Here is a 21,737-nt window from a genome sequence, read left to right as displayed (position 1 = left end):
TATATGAAGATTTCAAATCTTCATGCATGTGTGTGAAAATGCAATAGTCATAAGCTTGGAAATTATAACAAACGGTGTTTCTCAATAATTTCCATTTGCTTTTGAATGCAAGGCTGCTTTTAAATGAATTCAGGCAGAACAGCAAAAATGTAGCAGCCCAACTGCTACATATGTGTAGGTATACGTGTGAGTATACAGAGAAAATAAGAGTCAGTAGTGTGAATATAACATTGGTAACCACAGTAACAAGGCTTCAGCTTCTGCACTCAGCATTTAATATGTTTATATTTTATGTTTGTTTCTTTTACTGAATTCAGGACATACAACAGAAAATATTGCAATAGTGGAAAAAGTCTTTCATTAGACATTTAATTTTTAAATTAGCATCTAGTTAGAATTAATTATCTCCTTCATCTGACTGTACAACTGTACAAATACAACCAATAAATGATTCCAAGAAAACAACATGCAATCTATGGGTTGCTTGTTAACTACTATGCTGTAATAGACTACAGGCATACTTTTCAGAAAGAGAATACGTTACATCCTAAACTTCCTTGTTTTATGGAATGAAACCTTACCAAATGGAAAGGACTCATATTCCATGAAACATTTGCTTTCAAAAATTCTGCAGATCCACTCATAAAAAAAAAAATAAACAACCATGCTCAAATCATACATACCTCAGCAAGCAAGAATGTGGCCAAACAAGAATAATTTTAAGGAAGTATGACAATGAGTTCATTAATTACTATGCAGTAAATAAAGTTTTGAAATATATTTTATGAAGTATTGTGTATAATTATATTTAAAGAAACTATTTCCACCATGTGCAGAACAAAGTAAATTTGAAACCATATATTTAATCCAATTTTTCTCAGTATTCAATTATTTCTATGATAATTGTTTTAATGATGGCAATATGATTCATGCTTACTTTCATCTACTTGATTTTCTTCTTCAATTTTTCCTCCTTGTTTCTCTTCTTCTTGCTCTTTTTGTGGCACTTCTTGATGGCTTGAACCACTGACAGAAAGTATATGGCAGCAATGGTTGAACCCACCATCCCGCGGCAGAGTGTAACTACGAGGCTTTCCTCCATTCCCATTTAAAACTTGTATTTGTTCACCCTCTAAAGGAAAAGGCCCATAGTGATCCTGTAGATGACATTTCTGGGTAGGAAGAGTTGATTGTCGCCTGTGTTCTGGAGAGATAACAGCAGAATCAGAAAACACTGAATCCTCAAGGGGCAGAGTCTGAAGGTAATGTAACCCTGAACTTGTCAGTGGTGTTTCTATTAAATCCTGCCAAGACCGTCGCTGGCTTGCTGTTTTACGAATGGGAGATTCAGTAGTACTCCCCACCAGTTCCTGACGGAACTCTTCATGTGAAGATTGGGACTGAGAAGTTTCAGTAGATGACAGTCGACTGTGTTTTGGTTCCACAAAAGGGCTTGCACAACTCATCTGTAACAGAAATTTACATTCTGGCTTGAAGACAATAGTAAAATAAGTATAAAATATATATTTAAGTAGCTAATTATAATTACAGCTCTCTTAGTTATATATTCCTTTTTTTAAAAAAGCATGTATAATAGGAATATGCATTAAATGAACTGCTTCCATAAAGATAATTCAGAAAATGTCCTTCAGACAGCTCTGTTAATTGTAGATCTCGGGAGAATTTAAAGCAAAATCATCCTTGCTATTTCTTGAGAAGATATGTAAATTTCTTAAGAAGATATGTCGCATAAAAATACACATTGGAAGAGACTAGAAGTCATAAGTATTGGCCCTGAGGAGATGCTCACCACTAGAAGTGGTTTATAGTGGGATAAAAGAAATGGGATGAAAAGAAGATCTCATTCCTCTGCCACTTGCCTCCTTGATTCTAGTTTTTTATATAGTTTTTCAAATGTTAATTGTTTTTATGCAATATTTATCTTTTTGCTGTTTGCAATCTGTTTAGTGTCATCTTATTGGTGAGCTGGATGAAATATAAAATTAATTAATTAATGTTAAATAGCTTTTCACCTTCTATATATTGGCATCTCCCTTATTGATTATTTTAGATATTTTATTTAATTTTATCTATCTTTCAAATAATGTTCTTCAAACTTTAAGATATAGGATAAAATAAATATAACCCAACATTTTGATTGATTGGGATGGTTATTTATTAAAAAAACAAATTAGTTTTTGGCTTCAACTGATAAATCAATATAGATGATATATTAATAAGAACCAGTAATATATCAGAAGGATAGCCTATAATCATTGATTTAAGATTTGAAATCCCTATCAGAGCTCATGAGATCCTTAGTTATTATAGATCAGGAGACCCAGGAAAAGAATCTCAGTATTCATAAGTACCTTTGAAATTCTCTTGCATGAGCCCACTTTTGTAGCAGTTGAAAAGTTATTTTCAGCTGTTTTCTTCGCATTTTTTTTTAAATTTTAACAATTTGCCTTTTAATTTCTTTTATTTATGAAAAGATTGCTGACAATTACTTTGATTTGACTACTCAGAACAATATCACTAAAAAAAAACCTTAGTCACTTCTGTGGTACTGGTTTGAATGAAATTAAAAAGGAAACCCAACAGGTAAAATTGAAATATTGAAGGCAAGAGTTGAGCAGACTAGGACATCTATGTTTAATTACACTGCTTAATTATCCAGTAAATTATATACCATTTTTGAATCAGGACCAGATGAACATTATTTCTGTAAATATTAATAATAGAATCATCACTTCTTTAGAACCACTAAGTTAGTAGCAATTTCTAAATTTATTAACTTCTTTAACTTTCTAAAAATGATAACTTAAAAAAAATAACATTATTTATTGCAATGCCAAGGTTTTTATAGGGTAAAGGCCATGTAACAAAACTCCCTGGAAAGACTAGGAATTATAGGTAAGCATCACTTATCTTCAAAGACTTGAATGCTGCCAGAAATGGCTTATAGAGTTGTTTAAAATATAGAATACAACATCTAGATATCTTGTAAGTTTAACATCCATCTTCCAAATTAATTTTTTCCCAAGTAAAAGATTAAAGAATTGATGTATTTCCATCTGAAGATAAAAAATATTATATACTGGTCAAAGCCATCTTGCTTATATTTTAGTTAAGTTTGGAACTATGCAATAAAAACTAGTTCTTTTTTGAATATTCTAAGATTTTAACAAATGCTGCTCTACTATTCAAATGGAAACTGGAAGCTTTATCAGCTTTAGCTAACAATTTACAGATAATCCTCGAGTTATGAATGTACTGGAACTTGCCCATTCCATTTATAACCTGATTCGTAGGAGTGAATCTCATACTACAATCACTCCCTCCTTTCGCTTTCACATTCTATAATCAAATGTGTGGCTCATTAAGTGCACATGAGGTATCTTGGGGTGGGGAAGGCCATGGGGTAGCCTAGTGATGGAACGGGCCACTTGCTTCCAACCACGCAAGGCCTCCCCTGACCCACAGATGCCTCTTTCTCCCTCTCCTAGGGTCCCCACAATTGCTCCCCCCCCCAATCCTGCCACGCCAGGTGACTTATTTTATAAAGATCTGTCTCCTCTCCAGCCTGGTTCTTTGCCTGCTTCTTCATTTCTCATCAGCAAAGGGCTTGACGAGGCCTCCGGTGATGAAAATAGAGTCCAGGAAGGCCTCCTTTCTCACCAGTGATATGCTTGATGAGGCGTCCACTTGACAAGCCTTCCTTTTTTGTTACTGGAGGCCTCATGAAGTAGATTGCCAGTGAGAAAGGAGACCCAGAAGGCCATGCACGGTCCTCCGTGCCTCCTTTCTCATTGCCAAAGCACTTCAGGCTTTGGCAGCCCTTTTAGACTTTGGCAGCCCTTTTAGACTTTGGCAGCCCTTTTCAAAAAGGAATAGAGCTTTGGAAGGACATGCACACTCCTCCCAAGCTCCACTGATGCCAACAAAACCTTTTTGCGAAGAGCTTCCAAAGCCTACAGGAATGCAGACTTTGGCAAGGAAACTGCAAACAGAGGGGAGGACTGAAGGACTGAAGCCTTCCATCCATTTGCAAATGTCCAGGCCTCAATTCACAGAGAATAGAGGCCTAAAGCATGAGATCACATGAGATCAGTAACATGAGATGTCAGGATACTGATCTCACATGAGCTCATGGTACGTTAGGCCTCTGTTCTCTGTGATTGCACTGAAAACCTGAAGCAATGAAACTGGAAAGTGTGACAGAGGAGATCTTCACAAGTTAAGTGAGTCTCTACAGTCAAAGTGCCTGTGAAGACCCAGCCGGGCAGGGTGAAAGTTGCAGAGCCTCTGCTGTCATTTGTAAGAGCGAACAACTACTGTGGTGCTGCCACAGTATATTCATAATTTTGGGACTTGTTCGTAAATGCTAGGGGGCTCTAATCGCGTAACTTCAAACGTTCACTAAGAGAAGGCTCATAACCCAGGATTACCTGTCCTTCTATTGTTCTTGCTTCTGCACCGATTTAGGCTGTTTGCCTATATTTTGACAGAAAAATGTACAAGCAGGATTCCCTAGTAGCAAGCATCTACAAAAGATAATTTGGACATCATCCATCATGAATGCTCATATGTGCTGTAAACATGTGATGCTTGAATTTGAAAGCATTTCTAAACAAGATTCATGCAGACAGCTCTGAATAATAACAACTAATTATTATACATAATCACTTACTGAAGGAGGTCGTGGATATGTGTCATATGGTGGGGGTGGACTGTCTTGTTTAGGTGTTGAAGGTGTATCTACTTCTTCCTTATCACTTTCACTCCAATAATCTAAACAAATTAAAAAGTAGAAACTTGATTTACTGTGAAGCAAGCACTGACAGGTGTTTAAGTAGCATCAAGCTATAAAAATGCCTAAAAATAATTAATAACGATAAAGATTTGTAACATAAATATGGCATGATTTTCCCATTAAGAAATCATCTCAACAAATTATTTCAGCAATTCTGCTGAAATGTAAGATTGCACATATGTCTCTATGTTAGACCTTCAGGTATTATCATTTGCTGCTTAAAATAGAAAGGAATGCCAGTATATGAGACTTAACAAGAGGTAGCTGTAGAGAAGAGGGACAAAGAGAAATAAATAAAAAGAAACTCATTATCTACAGAGGTTCATAATAAAAATTAATATCAGGGTTCACATTAGATGAAGGGATGGTTGTGTATCTTTTCAGTCATGTAATACAAAAATTGGCTTACTATCCAGAATGGTTTTGGATGCTATTTGTTTAGATCCATGTCTTCATTAAAGACAAGAATGAAGCCAAATAAAAATATTTGTTGACTTTAGTACATAGACATTGAAGTCCTTGAAGAGTATTCAGCGACTTCAGCTGGTCCAGAATGCAGCCGCGCGAGCGATCGTGGGTGCACCTCGTTTCACCCACGTAACACCTATCCTCCGCGAGCTGCACTGGCTGCCTGTTGATCTCCGGGTGCGCTTCAAGGTGCTAGTTGTCACCTACAAAGCCCTTCATGGTATTGGATCTGGGTACTTGAGAGACCGCCTACTGCCAATTACCTCCACTAGGCCAATAAGATCCCATAGATTAGGCCTCCTCCGAATTCCATCAGCCGGCCAATGTCGGCTGGCAACTACCTGGAGGAGAGCCTTCTCGGTGGCTGCTCCGACCCTCTGGAACGAACTCCCCGTGGAGATACGTACCCTCACCACCCTCCAGACCTTCCGCGTAGCCCTTAAGTCCTGGCTGTCCTGACAGGCCTGGGGCTAAAGATTTCAACCCCACTCAAATAGTATGACTGTTGTGCTTTTTTAATGATGTATTGTTTTTTATGTTTGTAACTTGTTTGTCCTCCCTCCCCCTGAATTGTGAGCCGCCCTGAGTCACCTCAGGGAAAAGGGCGGCATACAAATAAAGTATCTAAATCTAAATCTAAATCTAAAATCTGTCTGTGCTCCAGAATTTTAGTTGCAGCTCCCCTCCCTCATACCTTTTCAAGTCAGCATTCTTGGTACCTTGGAAGTCATCTGGTCATAAAGGCTTTTTCTAGCATGAGAAGTATTTGTTTCTGCCTTGCCCCCTTATTTTCCTACATTACTGCCTTCTAGATTTTCTCATTGCCTTCCACCTCCAAGTCTAGATGGTGTCAGGTGCTCTTCTTCCAGATTCTTTCCGGATATGAATGGCCAGAGGGCAATACTCTGTTTCACCCTTCCTTCTTCTTCAGTGACCACTTCATCTTGGTTATCAGGGATATTAAGCTCATTCTTGTATAATTCATCTGTGTAATTTTTCCACCTCTTCTTAATCTCTTCTGCTTCTGTTAGGTCCCTGCCATTTTGGTCCTTTATCATGCCCATCTTTGAATGAAAAGCTTCCTTTATATCTCCAATTTTCCTGAAGAGATCTCTGGTCCTCCCTATTCTATTGTTTTCTTCTATTTCTTTGCACTGTTCATTTAAGAAGGCATTCTTATCTCTTCTAGCTATTCTTTGGAATTCTACATTCAATTGTATGTATCCTTCTCTTTCTCCCTTACCTTTCACTTCCCTTCTTTCCTCAGCTATTTGCAAAGCTTCCTCAGATAGCCACTTTGTTTTCTTCCAAAAATCATCTTTGGGATGATTTTAGTTGCTACCTCTTGTACAATGTTGTGAACCTCCATCCATAGTTCTTCAGGCACTCTTCTATCAGATCTAATTCCTTAAATCTATTTGTCACCTTTACTGCATATTCATCAGGATATGATTTAATTCATACCTGAGTGGCCTAGTGCTTTCTTCAATTTAAGCCAAAATTTTGCAATGAGAAGTTCATGATTTGAGCCACAGGCAGCTCTTGGTCTTATTTTTACTGACTGTAAGGAGCTTCTCCATCTAGGCTCTAGAAGCTAGACCTAGTGGAATATAAACAACACAGATGAGAAGGCCACCTGAAAAGGAGCCAGGAGAGGTGTCTGCTCAGATGGAAAGCCACTACTTTGAAGGCACCTGCCCCTTCTGAAGCCCTGAGGCACAGACCAATCTTATGTTTCCAATGTGATCAAGGGGGCCACAGAGCAGCAATCTGCCTGGCACCAGCACCCATTTTGATTGTGAGATCCCTATGCCCAACAAAACTGAGGAAGCCTCCAAGCAGGGGAAGGAGAAATCACAAGTGGCATGGCAAGTCGTAGAGTTCTCCCCCTCAGCAGTGAAGGGAAGAGAACTCTGACTGAGGAGGAGCCCCAATTGACCCTCTACAAGAGCCATAGTATGGGAGAAGATGACCAAATGGTAAGTGAGACCATCACCCTTCTTTCAGCACCAAATAGAGATTGCAGCATCCCATTCAGAAAGGCAAAAGGAGTTGTAAAAGCTCTAATAGACTCAGGGTGCACCCAAAGCTTAGTCAGCATGCAAACAATGCAGAAGTTGGGATTGTGAGTGAGAAAGCTACGCCAACCCATGAAATTCAAGGTTGATGGCTCCATTGTGGGGTTCATGCCCACCTTCTACCTAACAGAACTGGTGCATCTAAAGCTAGGAACCCACCAAGAGAGCATTCAGTTTGTGGTCACCCCAAAAATGGCAGAAGCTATGATATTGGGGTTATCCTGGCTGACCAAGTGGAAACCCATTGTGCATTGGGGAAAGGGAGAGAGAGGCATAGCAATGGCAGGGAAGGGACCTCCAAAAAGGAAGCAGGGCAATCCTAACCAGCAGAAGAAAGAGAGGGAAGGACTCGAGCAAACAAAAGCGGCACCCGAATTGGTGCCAAAAGCGCAGATCATACAAAGGGGTCCTAATGTATCTAGATGACATTCCTTTCAGTCTGGATTCAGGCCTGGCTACAGCACGGAAACTGCTTTGGTCGTGCTGATCGATGATCTCCGGAGAGCCAGGGATAGGGGCCAAGCCTCTATCCTAGTGCTCCTTGACCTCTCAGCGGCCTTCGATACCATCAACCATGGCATCCTTCTGCGGCGGTTGCGGGAAGTGGGAGTGGGAGGCACCGTTCTTCGGTGGTTCTCCTCCTACCTCTCGGACAGGTCGCAGTCGGTGTTGGTCGGAGGGCAGAGATCGACCGCTAGGCCCCTCAAGTATGGGGTGCCGCAGGGTTCGGTCCTGTCCCCCCTCCTATTTAACATCTACATGAAGCCGCTGGGTGAGATCATACGGCGGCACGGGATTAAATACCAATATGCAGACGATACACAGTTCTATCTGTCCGCCCCGTGCCAACTCAGTGAAGCGGTTGAAGTGATGTGCCAGTGCCTGGAGGCTGTCAGGGTCTGGATGGGAACGAACAAGCTTGCACTCAATCCCGACAAGACTGAGTGGCTATTGATGCTCCCTCCCAAAGATTGGCTACTTACTCCATCTCTCAGTCTGTGGGGTGAAATTATACGCCCCTCAGAAAGGGTTTGCAATTTGGGAGTCCTCCTGGACCCGCAGCTGACTTTAGAACACCATTTGTCGGCTGTGACCAGGGGGGCCTTTGCCCAGGTTCGCCTGGTGCACCAATTGCGACCCTACCTGGACCGGGAGGCCCTTCGAATAGTCACTCACGCCCTCGTGACCTCAAGACTGGACTACTGTAACGCGCTCTACATGGGGCTGCCCTTGAAGAGTATTCGGAGACTTCAGCTTGTCCAGAATGCAGCCACGCGAGCAATTGTGGGTGCACCTCAGTACACCCACGTCACACCTATCCTCCGCAAGCTGCACTGGCTGCCCATTGGTCTCCGGACATGCTTCAAGGTGCTAGTCGTTACTTTTAAAGCCCTACATGGTATCGGACATGGGTACTTGAGAGACTGCCTCCTCCCAAAGACCAATCAGATCCCACAGACTAGGCCTCCTCCGAATTCCATCTGCCGGCCAGTGTCGACTGGCAACTCCCCGGGGGAGGGCCTTCTCTGTGGCTGCTCCGGCCCTCTGGAACGATCTCCCCATTGAGATCCAGACCCTCACCACCCTTCCGGCTTTCTGCAAAGCACTTAAGACCTGGCTGTTCCGGCAGGCCTGGGGCTGTTGAATTTTCCAGCCCATCCGAGGTTATGACTGTTGTTGTTTTTAAATGTGTTTGTCTTTTTATTTTTTTATTCTGTAACCCCCCCCCCCCTTCCTTTTTGATTGTTAGCCACCCTGAGTCTCTCGGAAATAGGGCGGCATACAAAATGAATAAATCAATCAATAAATCAAATCAATCAATCCTCTATTCTGAGATGATGGAGGAACACGTGAAACTAGTACACCAAGTACTGGAAAAGCTCCTGAATGCCAAGTTGTATGCCAAGTTGTCAAAATGTGAGTTCCATAAGATCAGTCTAGACTACCTAGGATATAGAGTGTCTTGTGAAGAGGTGGAAATGGACCCGGGAAAGGTGAAAGCCATTTTATTTTATTTTTTTATTTTTTTAAATAATATTTTTATTTAAATGTTACAGTTAAAAAGAAATACAAACTATTACTGGTGAAAATTCATGGCATATTACGTGTCTCTGAAGGAACAAAGATGGCACAATGGTGAGATTGGCAGTTAGAAAGTAAATTCCGGCTGGCAAAATCTTTCTGGAAAAGGGAAATGTAATGAAATCACCCTCTTCTACTCCAGACAACTGCTACTCATAAGTAATTCAATTTGATCTGATAAGCCACTGTAGATGTCATCGTCTGCAATGCTCTCTTCTGTGGGAAATGGCCATCACTGATGCTGCTCCTGACGGCTTGAAGCCCATGTTCGCAAATGACGGTTGTATATAGAGTTTCAATATCCATGATAGCTAAAATAGTGTTGCCAAGAAGATTGCCAAAGAATTTCAGTTTTCTTAGGAAGATTGTGGTGTCTCTTATGTAGACGGTGCTGGTAGTATAAGGTTTAAGTTCATAAATTCAGATATTGCAGCTATTAAGGTTCCAAGCTTGAAATAATGGGATTATCTGAATTGTTTGATCTGTGTATTTTTAGAAGGAAGAACTCCTAGAGTGTTTTCTCTATAGAAGCGGTCTTTTATGTCCTTAGGAATTTATTTCATAAGGCTACATACTGTAGTTCTTTCTGATATGTTGCTGTGGGATCTGAGAGTAGAAGTTAGTAGAATTTAGCATTGCAAATGTGCTTTTCAGCTTTCTTAATATGATCAACCGCATTATTGCATGGGGAAGGTTGGGGGGTTGGCATGATCTCTACTTATGAATCCTCCTTGGAGAACACATTGGTGGATCCAACAGTGTTGGACAATGGCCGGCTCGCATGTTAGTTATTAAAGGGATAACCCTTTCCTCACCAAAGACTCTGATGGGAAAGATTTGGAAGGAGGCTAAAAATGCCTTCATCTTGAATAACATCTGAGGTATGGTGGACTGTTTGAAAGACAGAAGGATCCGCTTCCAATTTGGGGCCTCAGGTAACCACTCCACAGCACGGAGATCAATCATGCCCCTGTGACAGTGAAGAAGCTGGCTTAGGGAATTTAATATCGCACTTCCGGAATTCCAACGTCCATAATTTAATTAAGTCTGTTCAAATGGATTCTAAAAGCTATCCTTTGTGTTTGTAGCAAGCGATGTGATTGTTGTGATTGAGGGAGGGATTCTTTCCTGATTTCTTCTTTTTTGATACCTTTTCCTCTCGATACCTTGTCTGGGGGGGGGGGACTGTTTTTCTGAGAGGGCTGCCTCCTTTTATCTGTCTCTTTAACAGTTTTTCTGGCTCTTTGTTTTATTTCCTTTCCCTTATCCTGCGAGTGGGAGTTAATCAAATCTTCTGCCTGAGCTTTAGTGGGAGTTCTTGGGGCCCGATATTGCATTTGAAGAAAAACAGCTAAATCTTTTTTCAGTGACTCTACATCATGTTGGATGGCAATTAATTGTTCAAATATTGAGACCACCGTTTGCGCTGTGAGAAGGCATTGCTTTGCCATAAACTCGGTTGAATTTTCCCAGGGTAAACTCTCCATACTCTGAATTATCTGGTTGTTCTTTGCCTTTTTAGTCTTTAACTTAGACTCAATAAAGGAAGTTGTTGGGCTAGTTGTTTGTGATAAAATCTGGCAGACATTTTGTTCCCCCTCCACCCGATTGGAGAAGTCTAGTAAATGCTGATTTGCCATATCTTTTTGCCAGTCCTGTTCCAATCTCTCCAGATTGTTGGGGCTGGGGGGGTTAGTTTTACTTACAGATATCTTGCCAACAAAGAGCTCCTCAATTCGTGGTTGTTTTGCTGTCTTCACTGAAGGAAGAGATCCTGGGCTGGTGCCATGGCGTTTCTTTCTTTTTCCCATGCTTATTTAATTCTTTGGCAGCTACAAAAGTTTTTGTTTGTATTATGTTCTACGCTGTTATCTCCATCAAAAAATGTTAATTAAATAAAAAAGAATCGGGTAGGAGTACTAAAAATTGATAAAATAAAATAAAACCGGGCGGCACTACTGCAAACACGCTCCAGCTGCACCGGCTGGAGCTCCTCCTCGGTGAAAGCCATTTTAGAGTGGCAAGCCCCACAGACTTGCAAACAATTGCCAAGTTTCCTGTGCTTTGCTATTTTCTATAGGCAATTCATCCTCTCTGCAAAACTGATCATGGAGCTATTGAACACTGCAGGAAGGGGGGAACCCAGCCCAGTCAGCCTCTAAACTGGAAGTGGAATGCCAAGTGGCCTTTGAGAAACTTTGAGGGCAGTAAAATCCTTTCAAAGTAGGGACTGACCCCCAAAATGTAGAGGCATTGAGAAATGCTCACAAACTTTCCCTGAAGCAGGTGCGGTGGCCCAATACTTCAATCAGTTTGAATTCACATTGAAATATATGGGGGGGGGGATTCCTAGCTGATGTACTGTCCTACATGCCCCAATACATAAGCACCCAAGAGGGAGTATCATTCCCATGAAACAGCTTGCAGCAGCAACAGGTGAAGAAGAAAATCTCAAACCTTAGCAACACTCTGATCCAACAGCTGAAAAAAGAACTACAAACAGATGCATGGTTTGGGGCCCACTTAGGGAAGTTGATGTTAAGGGGGGAATTGGCCTGGAAAGGGAACAAACTGTATATTCCTGAAAAGCTGTGGATTCTAGTTTTGCAATGCAGCCATGATGCTAAGCAAGCCGGTCACTTCTGGTTCCTAAAAACTCAAGCAAATGGCAATTCTGGTGGCCAAGCATGAAAAAGGACATAATAGAGCTATGTAAAAAGTTGCACTATATGTGCTCCCATGAAGCAGAGACCAGGAAAAACCCCAGGATTGCTGCAGCAAGTGGCTGAGCCAACCCAGCTGGCTCAGGGAGGGAGGAAATAGCCATGGACTTTATAGTAGAACTCCCAGAAAGTGAGCGGGAATACTGTAATCCTCACTGTAGTTGACCTGTTCTCCAAGCAAGCTCACTTTGTAGCTTGCTGAAGCTTCCCATCAGCCCAGAAGTTAGCCAGGATGTTCCTGCAGCAGATCTATTGACTTTAAAGAGTGCCAAAATGCATCTTCTCGGACAGAGGGGTCCAACTTACAGCCAAATTCTGGTGGGAATTCATAAGGCTAATAGTTCCTCCCAGGGGCTCAGTTCTGCATTCCATCTGAGCATGCACGGGGCTGCAGTAACATAATAGTGGAGCAGTAACTACATTGCTATGTCAACTATCAGCAATCAAACTGGGCAAAACTCCTGCCATTCACTGAAGTTGCATACATTAATGTGGTGCATAGTAGTACTGGACCCACCCCTTTTAAAATAGCTACAGGGGTGGAATTTGTACCTATGTCAGAGTACCCAAGAGAACTATCCTCATCAGTAACCCTAATGGAGTGGGTAGATTATCTCCAGAATGCATGGGGCAATGTAAAAAAAGACCCTAGCTAGAGCAACAGAGAGTCAGAAAAAGCAAGCCTATAAGAAATGTATTCCCCAAGGGGAGTTCCACATAGGAGACAAGATGTACCTGTCCCATGAAGTACTTAAAGCTGAAGCTACCTAGCAGGAAACTAGGTCCCAAGTGTTGAATACTAGCGCGGGAAATACGAACGCGTGTATAAAGGACCCCTTTCCTGATTGGTTCCCGGGCGGAGCCGGTTCAATCTTCACCCTGATTGGTCGAGCTACTCGACGCCCCATTGGCTCCTCGTTCAAACCCGGGGGTATAAATGTTTGGCGCGAACCACGCCACGTTGAATCGCAGTTTACTATGAGCTGAATAAAGTCACTTCCTCATACTTTCTTGTCGCGTCCTTCCCTTCGCTCCAAGATACAAAACTGGCGACGAAGGTGGGATTCCGATTCCCGCGACCACGGAGAAGAACAGCCAGCTGCCACCGCGTCTGAACCAGCTCGAACGCTATCTCAGACTGAGAACCCCGGCAGCGAACGCGAAATTTTCTCCACCTTTCCTCTCTCTCTCTCCGCCTCCACACCCCGATGGCATCGTCGCTTCCTCCCTTCGCGCCATTCGGCGTAGCCACCGGAGAATCATGGGACGGGTTCATGGAGCGGTTCGAGTGTTACCTGATCGCCTCGAAGAACCAGGCTCAGACCGACGAGGAGAAATGCAGCTTCTTCCTGTCCTGCTGTGAGCCTTCCATGTTCGCCTCTGCGAGAGCCCTGGCCGCCCCGAGGCCAGCCTACAAACTTGGGTGGGACGAGCTGATGTCCAGGCTGAGGAACCACTACGCTCCCTCACCCTCTCTATTTGCACGCCGTTTCGCTTTCCGCCGCCGAGTGCAAAAGCCCAATGAATCCATCAGCCAGTTCCTGGAGGCCTTGCGCACAGTGGCCGCCCAGTGTGATTTTGCAGACCTGGAGGAGAACCTCGCGGAGCAGTTTGTGTGCGGGGTCCGCGACGTGCAATTGCGCAGCCGCATGCTCCGGAATCACAAAATCACCCTGTTGCAAGCCGTGGAGACAGCGCGAGCAGCCGAACTATCCGAACAATCCACGGCCGACATGGAACGCCTCCAGCTGAACCCCCCCGCGCAACCCGCCGCGGGGCCGTCCACCCAGACGCACCTCGTCGACGACCTCTCCCCTGCCGAAGACGAGGAGGAGGAGGAGGAAGAAATAGTCGGACAAATGAGGACGCAGCCGAAGCGGAGGCCACCCCAGCAACCACCGACGCCCGCTCAGCCAGCCGTAAACGCACCTTGCCGCGGATGCGGCGGCCGCCACAGCCGCGCAGCCTGCCCGTTCCGTTCTGCCGTCTGCCGCCGCTGCCGAGGAGAAGGGCACCTCGCCAGGGTCTGCCGGGCTCTCCTGCCAGCCCCATCGTTCATGCAGCCCAGCGACCAGCGCCAGGCATCGCAACCGCAACGCGGCCAACAGCCACGTTCCGCGAGGCGAGCTGAGGACTGCCATTCAACCTACCAGCCCTCCAGCGCCGACTGCGTGGTCTACCAGGCATCCCACGTTCCCGCTGGTAGCCGCAAGATAAGCACCGCCGTCCGACTCGAAGGTCAGCTTTGTCAAATGGAGGTGGACTCCGGGTCTTCCCGTTCTCTCCTATCTTGGGCTTTGTTTTCCCGCCTTTGTCCCGGGGTTCCCCAGAGCAGATTGCGCCCCGTCGGGGTCTCCCTCCTAGACTACCAGGGAAATGGGATTCCCACAGCTGGGATATTCCACATCCGGGTGGAATACGGGAATTTTAAGGGGAAACTCCCAGTCCTAATCGTCAGGAACGACCTGCCCGCTCTCCTGGGGTTGGAATGGTTTCCCGCCTTGGGCCTCACCATAGAAGGGGTGCACAGGGTAGTTCCCCTCTCCGCAGATAGCGTCCTAGATGAGTTCGCGGATGTGTTCGATGGGAGATTGGGTTGTTACAAGGGCACCCCCATTTTCCTCTGCCTTGATCCCCAGGTCGCTCCCGTTAGGCTGAAGGCACGCAGGGTCCCTTTCGCATTGAGAGCAAAGGTAGACGCTGAACTGGATAAACTTATCGAGCAGGGGGTACTCGAGCCCGTAGATCACGCCCGTTGGGAAACCCCCATAGTCCTCCCGGTCAAACCCGACGGATCGGTGAGGATATGTGCCGACTACAAGTCGACCATCAATTTGGCCCTGCAGGCAAACCCGTATCCGGTTCTCGTAGTGCAGCACCTACTCCACTCTTTAGGACAGGGCCGCATTTTCGCCAAGCTAGACATGGCACAGGCCTACCAGCAGCTTCCCGTAGACGACGATGCGGCTACAGCCCAGACCATCGTCACCCACCGCGGGGCCTTCCGTTGCCGCCGCCTACAATTCGGCGTCTCGGTCGCCCCTGGGATTTTCCAGAGCCTCATGGAGCGGTTGCTCCATGGGCTCCCAGGCGTCGTTCCCTACTTCGACGACGTCCTGGTCGCAGCCCCCAGTCACCCGGAACTCCTGAAAACACTGCGGGAGGTCCTCACACGTTTTAGGGAGGCAGGACTGAAATTAAAGCGCAGCAAATGCGAAATTGCTGTCCCTAAAGTCGAATTCTTGGGGTTCCTCATTGATGCACAAGGCATCCACCCCACTCCTTCCAAAGTTGCCGCCATCAAAAACGCACCCGCACCCACCTCTAGGGCGGAGTTACAGGCCTTCCTGGGGCTTTTAAACTTCTACGCCCCTTTTATCCCCCACAAGGCGTCACTAGCTGAGCCGCTACACCGACTACTGGACCGGTCAGCGGCCTGGAAATGGGGTAGCCGTGAAGCACACGCGTTCGCGGCTATAAAGGATATTTTAACTTCATCGGCAGTCCTAATCCAGTACAGCGATAGGATGCCTCTAATTCTGACTTGCGACGCCTCCCCCTATGGCGTAGGGGCGGTCCTGAGCCACATCCTCCCGAACGGCTCAGAAGCCCCCATAGCTTTCTATTCCCGGACACTCTCCTCCACGGAGCGGAACTACAGCCAAATCGATAAAGAGGCCCTGGCTGCAGTCTCCGGCATTAAGCGGTTCCATGACTACCTCTACGGTAGGAATTTCACCCTGGTCACGGATCACAAGCCCCTCCTGGGGCTACTGGCGGGCGACAAGCCAACTCCCCCCATTTTGTCCCCCCGCATGACTCGGTGGACGGAGTTCCTAACAGCGTATTCGTATACGCTGTTATACCGTCCGGGCAAACAGCTAGGGCACGCAGACGCTCTAAGCCGTTGCCCTCTGCCGGAGACGGACACAGCCCACGTGCCCGCGCTCTCTGTTCTGTCCATCGCCGAATCCGACCTTCCCGTCTCGGCCGCGGACGTTGCAGCCTGCACAAAGGCTGACCCCGTCCTATCTCAGGTTGCTTCATGGGTTTTGAGGGGGTGGCCCACGGAAAAGGTAGCGGAAGAATTCCGTCCATTTAAAGTGCGACAAGCCGAACTCGCCCTTCACGGGGGGTGTCTTGTCTGGGGGGATAGGGTAGTGATCCCCACAGCCCTGCGGGCACGAATCCTGCCTGCACTCCATAAAAACCACCCAGGCATAGCGCGAATGAAAGCGTTAGCCCGTAGCTATGTGTGGTGGCCCTTGCTAGATTCCGAAATCGCAGATTATGTAGGCCGATGTAGAATATGCCAAAATTCTAGGCCGAATCCCCCCACAGCCGCCCCTCGCGAGTGGGAAATCCCTAGAGGCCCATGGTCCCGTTTACATATTGATTTCGCCGGTCCCTTTCACGGCCGAAACTTTATGATAGTGGTAGATGCTTACTCTAAGTGGGTGGAGCTGGTAATCATGACCTCCACCACAGCGGAGAGTACAGTGAGGGCCCTGCGTAAGATGTTCGCTACCCATGGGTTACCGGATGTGATAGTTTCCGATAACGGGCCCCAGTTTACCTCCACCACGTTCCAAGAATTCCTGGCCGAGCAAGGAATCAGACATGCGGCCACAGCCCCCTATCACCCAGCTAGTAATGGCCGGGCGGAGCGCGCAGTTCGCTCAGCGAAAGAAGCCTTGGGCCGCATGGGCCAGGGCGACTGGCAAGAAAGAGTGGCGGCTTACCTCTTGAGCCAGCACTCCATACCCTGCCCAACGACTAATAAAAGTCCCGCGGAGCTCTTGATGGGTAGGAGATTGCGAACACCCCTAGACAGGCTCCATCCACTTACGCAGGGGATCTGCCGAGCAACCTGGGGGCCCTCCCTTCCCACGCGTTTAAGTTAGGGGATCCTGTATGGGCCCGCTCTTTTTCTGGGGATCCACGGTGGGTTCCCGCAACCATCACAGCCCTGACTGGCCCCTGTTCCTTCAGGGTCGGCCTGGCCGACGGAATACAATGGAGGCGCCACGTGGACCAATTAAGGCGTCGCCTTCCCGCGGAAACAGACGGCCCAAGTCCCTCAGACACCCGCTCTCAGCCGGAGCCACCTTCGTTGACTCTTTTCCCTACGGACCGTTTCCAACCGGGGAACGGGAGACAAGCCGATGCGAACTTTCCGGACAGGCGCACCTCACCCGGCTATTCCCTTCCTCGAACCCCTTATCGAGACTCTGAACCTACACCCCTACCGGACTGCACGGAGCCGCTACCGGACACTCCGGCCGCCACGGAAACACCGCCCCGGACAGATGGACTTCGGGCACGGGGCCCGGGGCCAGCGCTCTCAGCGCTCTCTCACGGGGCCGCACCGCAGGTTCACCGCCCCACCACAGACACTCCTCCGCCGGCGGTTTCCCCCCCGTCGACGGCCGCCGGGGAGCCACGAAGATCGGGACGAGAACGCCACCGTCCCGCCTACCTACAAGACTATGTTTGCCCTTCCTAAAGGAACTCTTTGACTGGGGGGGGAGGGGTGTTGAATACTAGCGCGGGAAATACGAACGCGTGTATAAAGGACCCCTTTCCTGATTGGTTCCCGGGCGGAGCCGGTTCAATCTTCACCCTGATTGGTCGAGCTACTCGACGCCCCATTGGCTCCTCGTTCAAACCCGGGGGTATAAATGTTTGGCGCGAACCACGCCACGTTGAATCGCAGTTTACTATGAGCTGAATAAAGTCACTTCCTCATACTTTCTTGTCGCGTCCTTCCCTTCGCTCCAAGATACAAAACCAAGTATATAGGACCCTTCCCCATAGTGAAGGTGATCAACTCAGTCACGGTAGAATTAAAATTGCCCAAGATATTGGGAAAGGTACATCCAGTATTCCACTGCAGTTTGCTGAAACCAGCCCAGGGCTCTAACTTAAGGCCAATTGGAAAAGATGTCCCAGGGGACATCTTTTTAATTATGTGGGTTTGCATGGGAATTAGTTAGATCTGGTTTTACCTTAACCAATGCCGAAATTATGTACTCAATAAAGTTTTGCATTCAGAGATTGGATCATCTCGCTCATGCATGCTTGCTTGGGGTTGTCTGTCGAAATGTTGACATGAGCACTGAAAATGAATTTGAATTGTAACACTTTGCTATATAATGCTAATCTGTCTGCATGTGAAGGAATATTGTAATGCATTTTCTAAAATAATAGTTCATTTTCACTAAGTCATTAACTTTTTACCTTGTTCTTGTTTGATCCTTTCCCTTTCTGCATATCCAGCAGCAAGCATATTAATTCTGTTCAACCACCTGAAATAACATGTTTATTGAATTACTGATATGACTGACATTTATAGGACATTTATTAAAGCTATAAAACATCTGGATAAGATCTACACAGCAAAGCTCCTTGCTAATTTTATAATTAGGTCTTCAGTAAGTTAAGCATTAAAAATAGTTTAAGATATTGAAAGCTTCTCTAAATTATTATTTTTAACAGAAGTTAAATTATCTAAACTATTGTTCATCATACCAACAAGAACTTTAAATATAAAATGGTTTTGTATGTTCCTTTTAATGCTAAAGTTAATGAATCAAGTACTAAAACAACACAGATACAATTGAAGGCATTAAACAGGGAAAGGTAAGGAATCCCTTTCTATGTTAAATGTAATAACTTCTCTATGAAGCATGAAGTGAAACAATACTGATGGTACTGAGAGAGATAACAAGTATATTACTCTAACCTGCACATTTTTGGTATTATCATTATCCAGAAAGTACATTTAAATATGGTTCTGAGCACCCAATACTTATGTAGTAAATTTAGACCTCTTTTTATATAGATTTGTCAGGATTATCAACTCACTATTATTATTAGATTTCTATTCTGCCTTGAGAGAGACAGAGACAGGAAGAGAGGGGGGGGATAGAGGGAGTGGGGGAGAGAATTCAAGATAATGAACATACAACCATCCTGTGAAGTGGGCTGGGTTAAGAAAAAGAGTGACTGGTCCAAAGTCACCCAATTTGTTTCATACCTATGGAGGTCTAGAACTCAATTTCCAGTTTCTAAGCCAGCACCTTACATTCTATTTGTGACACATGTCATAGAAAATTAAAGTCATAATACCACCAACATTTCTGCAGCTTTCTATGTCCTGCTAACACAGGGGTGCAAAATTCAAGGCCTGCGGGATGCTTAAATCTGGTCCACAGGCTAGCCTGGAAATAGCAAAGAACTGGCCCACGGTGCCTCTAGCAGTGAAAAATGGGTTGCGGGGGGCTGTGTGTGGCTCCCTGTGTCCCATTATCTGCCTGGGTGACCTCCTGCAGCACTTTGCCAGCCAAAATGGGACATAGGCTGGCAAAGTGCTGCAGGAGGCCATCTAAGCAGAAAACGGGGTGCAGGGGAGTCACACATGCCCCCCCGAGCCCCATTTTGGCCCGCAGGGTGCTGCAGGAGGCATCCATCCCATCTCCCCCCCTCAGTAGGTCCACAGAAGAGAATTATAATGCTGATCCAGCCCTTGAAGAAATCCAGTTTCTTCTAGACACCCCTGTTCTAACAGTAATATTTTGTTGTAGACATTTTACATAGAAATATTATAAAATAATAGTTTCAGAAATGAAAGGTAAGTCTTACTCCATTTTGCCATGAAAGAAGAAAGTGGATCCTATTGGTTAAGCTGAATATTTATAATCATAAATGGAAACCTACAGTATAAGTATAATCTTTATTGTCATTATACTTAAATACAATGAAATTGGTTGTAAGACTTAATGACTTCTATAGGTAAAAAAAATGATAATGCAACAAAATTTTGAGGATTTTTTCCCCTGCCTAAGAATGCAACAATGTATCTATAGACATCTGTTGACATCTATTATTGTATTTTTCGGAGTATAAGACACACCTTTTCCCCTCAAAAAAGAGGCTGAAAATCTGGGTGCATCTTATACACTAAATACAGCATTTTTGCCTCCTGAAATCCTGCCCCTTGTTTTCGCAAAAAACAGGCCATTTTTTACTCATTTTTGGCCACCCCCCTGGAACACTCTACAAGCCTAGTAAGGGCTATTCATGCCCTTTTTTTTTTTGAAAAAAAAAACAATGGGCCCATTTTCACGAAAAACGAGCCCTTTTTGGGAGGTTTGCAGAGTGCAAATTTTTTTTAAAAAAATTTGCCTCTTCAAAACCTTGGTGTGTCTTATACTCTGGTGCATCTTATACTCTGAAAAATACAATAGTTTTTATACCATGGTTAGTTTTAAACAAACTACAAAAATAGAATAGCAAGCTTATATGCCGCAAAGCAAAAAATGCAGACTCCATCATAATCTTTTCCAGGTTATATCAGGATTTTAGGTAAGCCCAAAGAATTTGCTCAGCTGTTCAGAAAAAAATAGAAAATAAGCTAAGGTAATAAGGAAGCAGGGGGGGGGGGAGCTAAAACAAATTGTGAGAAGTGAATAGATCAGTGTGCTTCCTCGTAAATGTTTTGTAACAAATATAGCTTCCAGCCCTTTGTGAAGCATCACATGAAAACCACTGTGTAAGAGGTATTGTAGATAACCTCACAGATGCCTTGGAAAAAACATGTGGTAACAAGTTACAAAAATAGACATTTTTAAGCCCAGGAAAAGAGAAAATGTGAGAAAGAAACTCAGTAAGCTAAAGCAAGAGTGGGGGGAACAGGCAGTCAGGCTCTCAAGTTTCTGATACTATAACCTCCAGCAGTAAAGTAGAATTCCAGTGAAACTTGTGGAGTCTGATTTAATCCATCCTGAAGAGCTAACATACTTATATATTTCCAAAGGTCTATTCATAGGCAAAACAAAATGGAATAAAGCAAACTAAACAAAAAAAGACAATCTGAATTTTAGCTCTCAGCCTTATGAACCTATTTCTTTAAATATGGTAGGCTTCATATGCATACTGAAGCGATTACATTTTAAGAAGAATAGAAAGATATTTAAACAATACTTGAAAGGTAGTGTAACCCTCTTTTCCATAATCAGAGATTACTAACATGATGTGATATACATAATTTTTATTATTGTTTCATAATAAATTAGCGGCACAGAGAACCACTAAGGACTGTTATTAATAACAGTAATTTGTAATAATATTTTAACTATAAGAGTAAAATACACATTTCATTATAAAAGCTAATTTCATTCCACAAATGTCTTCATTTTGAAAGATATAATCTGGCTAAAACAGGGATAATACATCTGTTGGAAGACAAAACGATCTGAATATATTGGAACATATTGAACTATGCTACATGTTTTAGCAGTACATAGTAGAATTGGGTTATGCACATGTTCTTGATTTAATGTCATGGAGTGAACTACATGAAATACAACATGATCAGTTCAGAAGAAAACAGGGTAGTTACAGCATATGTGCCAAATATGTTGGTCTGCCTAATTAGACCTTTTTGAAATAATAAATAATGGTTGTTTGCAAAAAAAAATCCTATATTAGCACTGTTACCAGCATTACCCTAATTACATCACATTAGGGAATATTTAATTTTAGCATTAAGAGGTCACACATTTGAAA

The 21,737-nt window shown here is 44.5% G+C and overlaps 1 protein-coding gene across 7 annotated transcripts in view; it reads right to left on the bottom strand.

The window, feature by feature from the left end:
• Positions 1-21,737, bottom strand: part of CNKSR2 (connector enhancer of kinase suppressor of Ras 2) — a 270,841-nt gene that overhangs the window by 58,766 nt on the left and 190,338 nt on the right. For all 7 annotated transcript variants that reach the window (XM_087726468.1, XM_087726467.1, XM_014057257.2 and 4 more), the window contains 3 exons: positions 18,408-18,475; positions 4,694-4,794; positions 938-1,466 (listed from right to left, as the gene is read on the bottom strand). In XM_087726468.1, coding sequence (XP_087582594.1) covers positions 938-1,466; positions 4,694-4,794; positions 18,408-18,475 — 698 coding nt within the window. The remainder of the gene's footprint in view (positions 1-937; positions 1,467-4,693; positions 4,795-18,407; positions 18,476-21,737) is intronic.

The sequence above is a fragment of the Thamnophis sirtalis genome, unplaced genomic scaffold, assembly GCF_051295495.1.
Source record: "Thamnophis sirtalis isolate CommonGarterSnake01/CBP01778 unplaced genomic scaffold, rThaSir2_p1.2 scaffold_12, whole genome shotgun sequence".
Taxonomy (NCBI): Eukaryota; Metazoa; Chordata; class Lepidosauria; order Squamata; family Natricidae; genus Thamnophis; species Thamnophis sirtalis.
The sequence above is the reverse complement of the archived record's forward strand: the minus strand, read 5'-3'. Positions and strand labels throughout refer to the sequence as shown.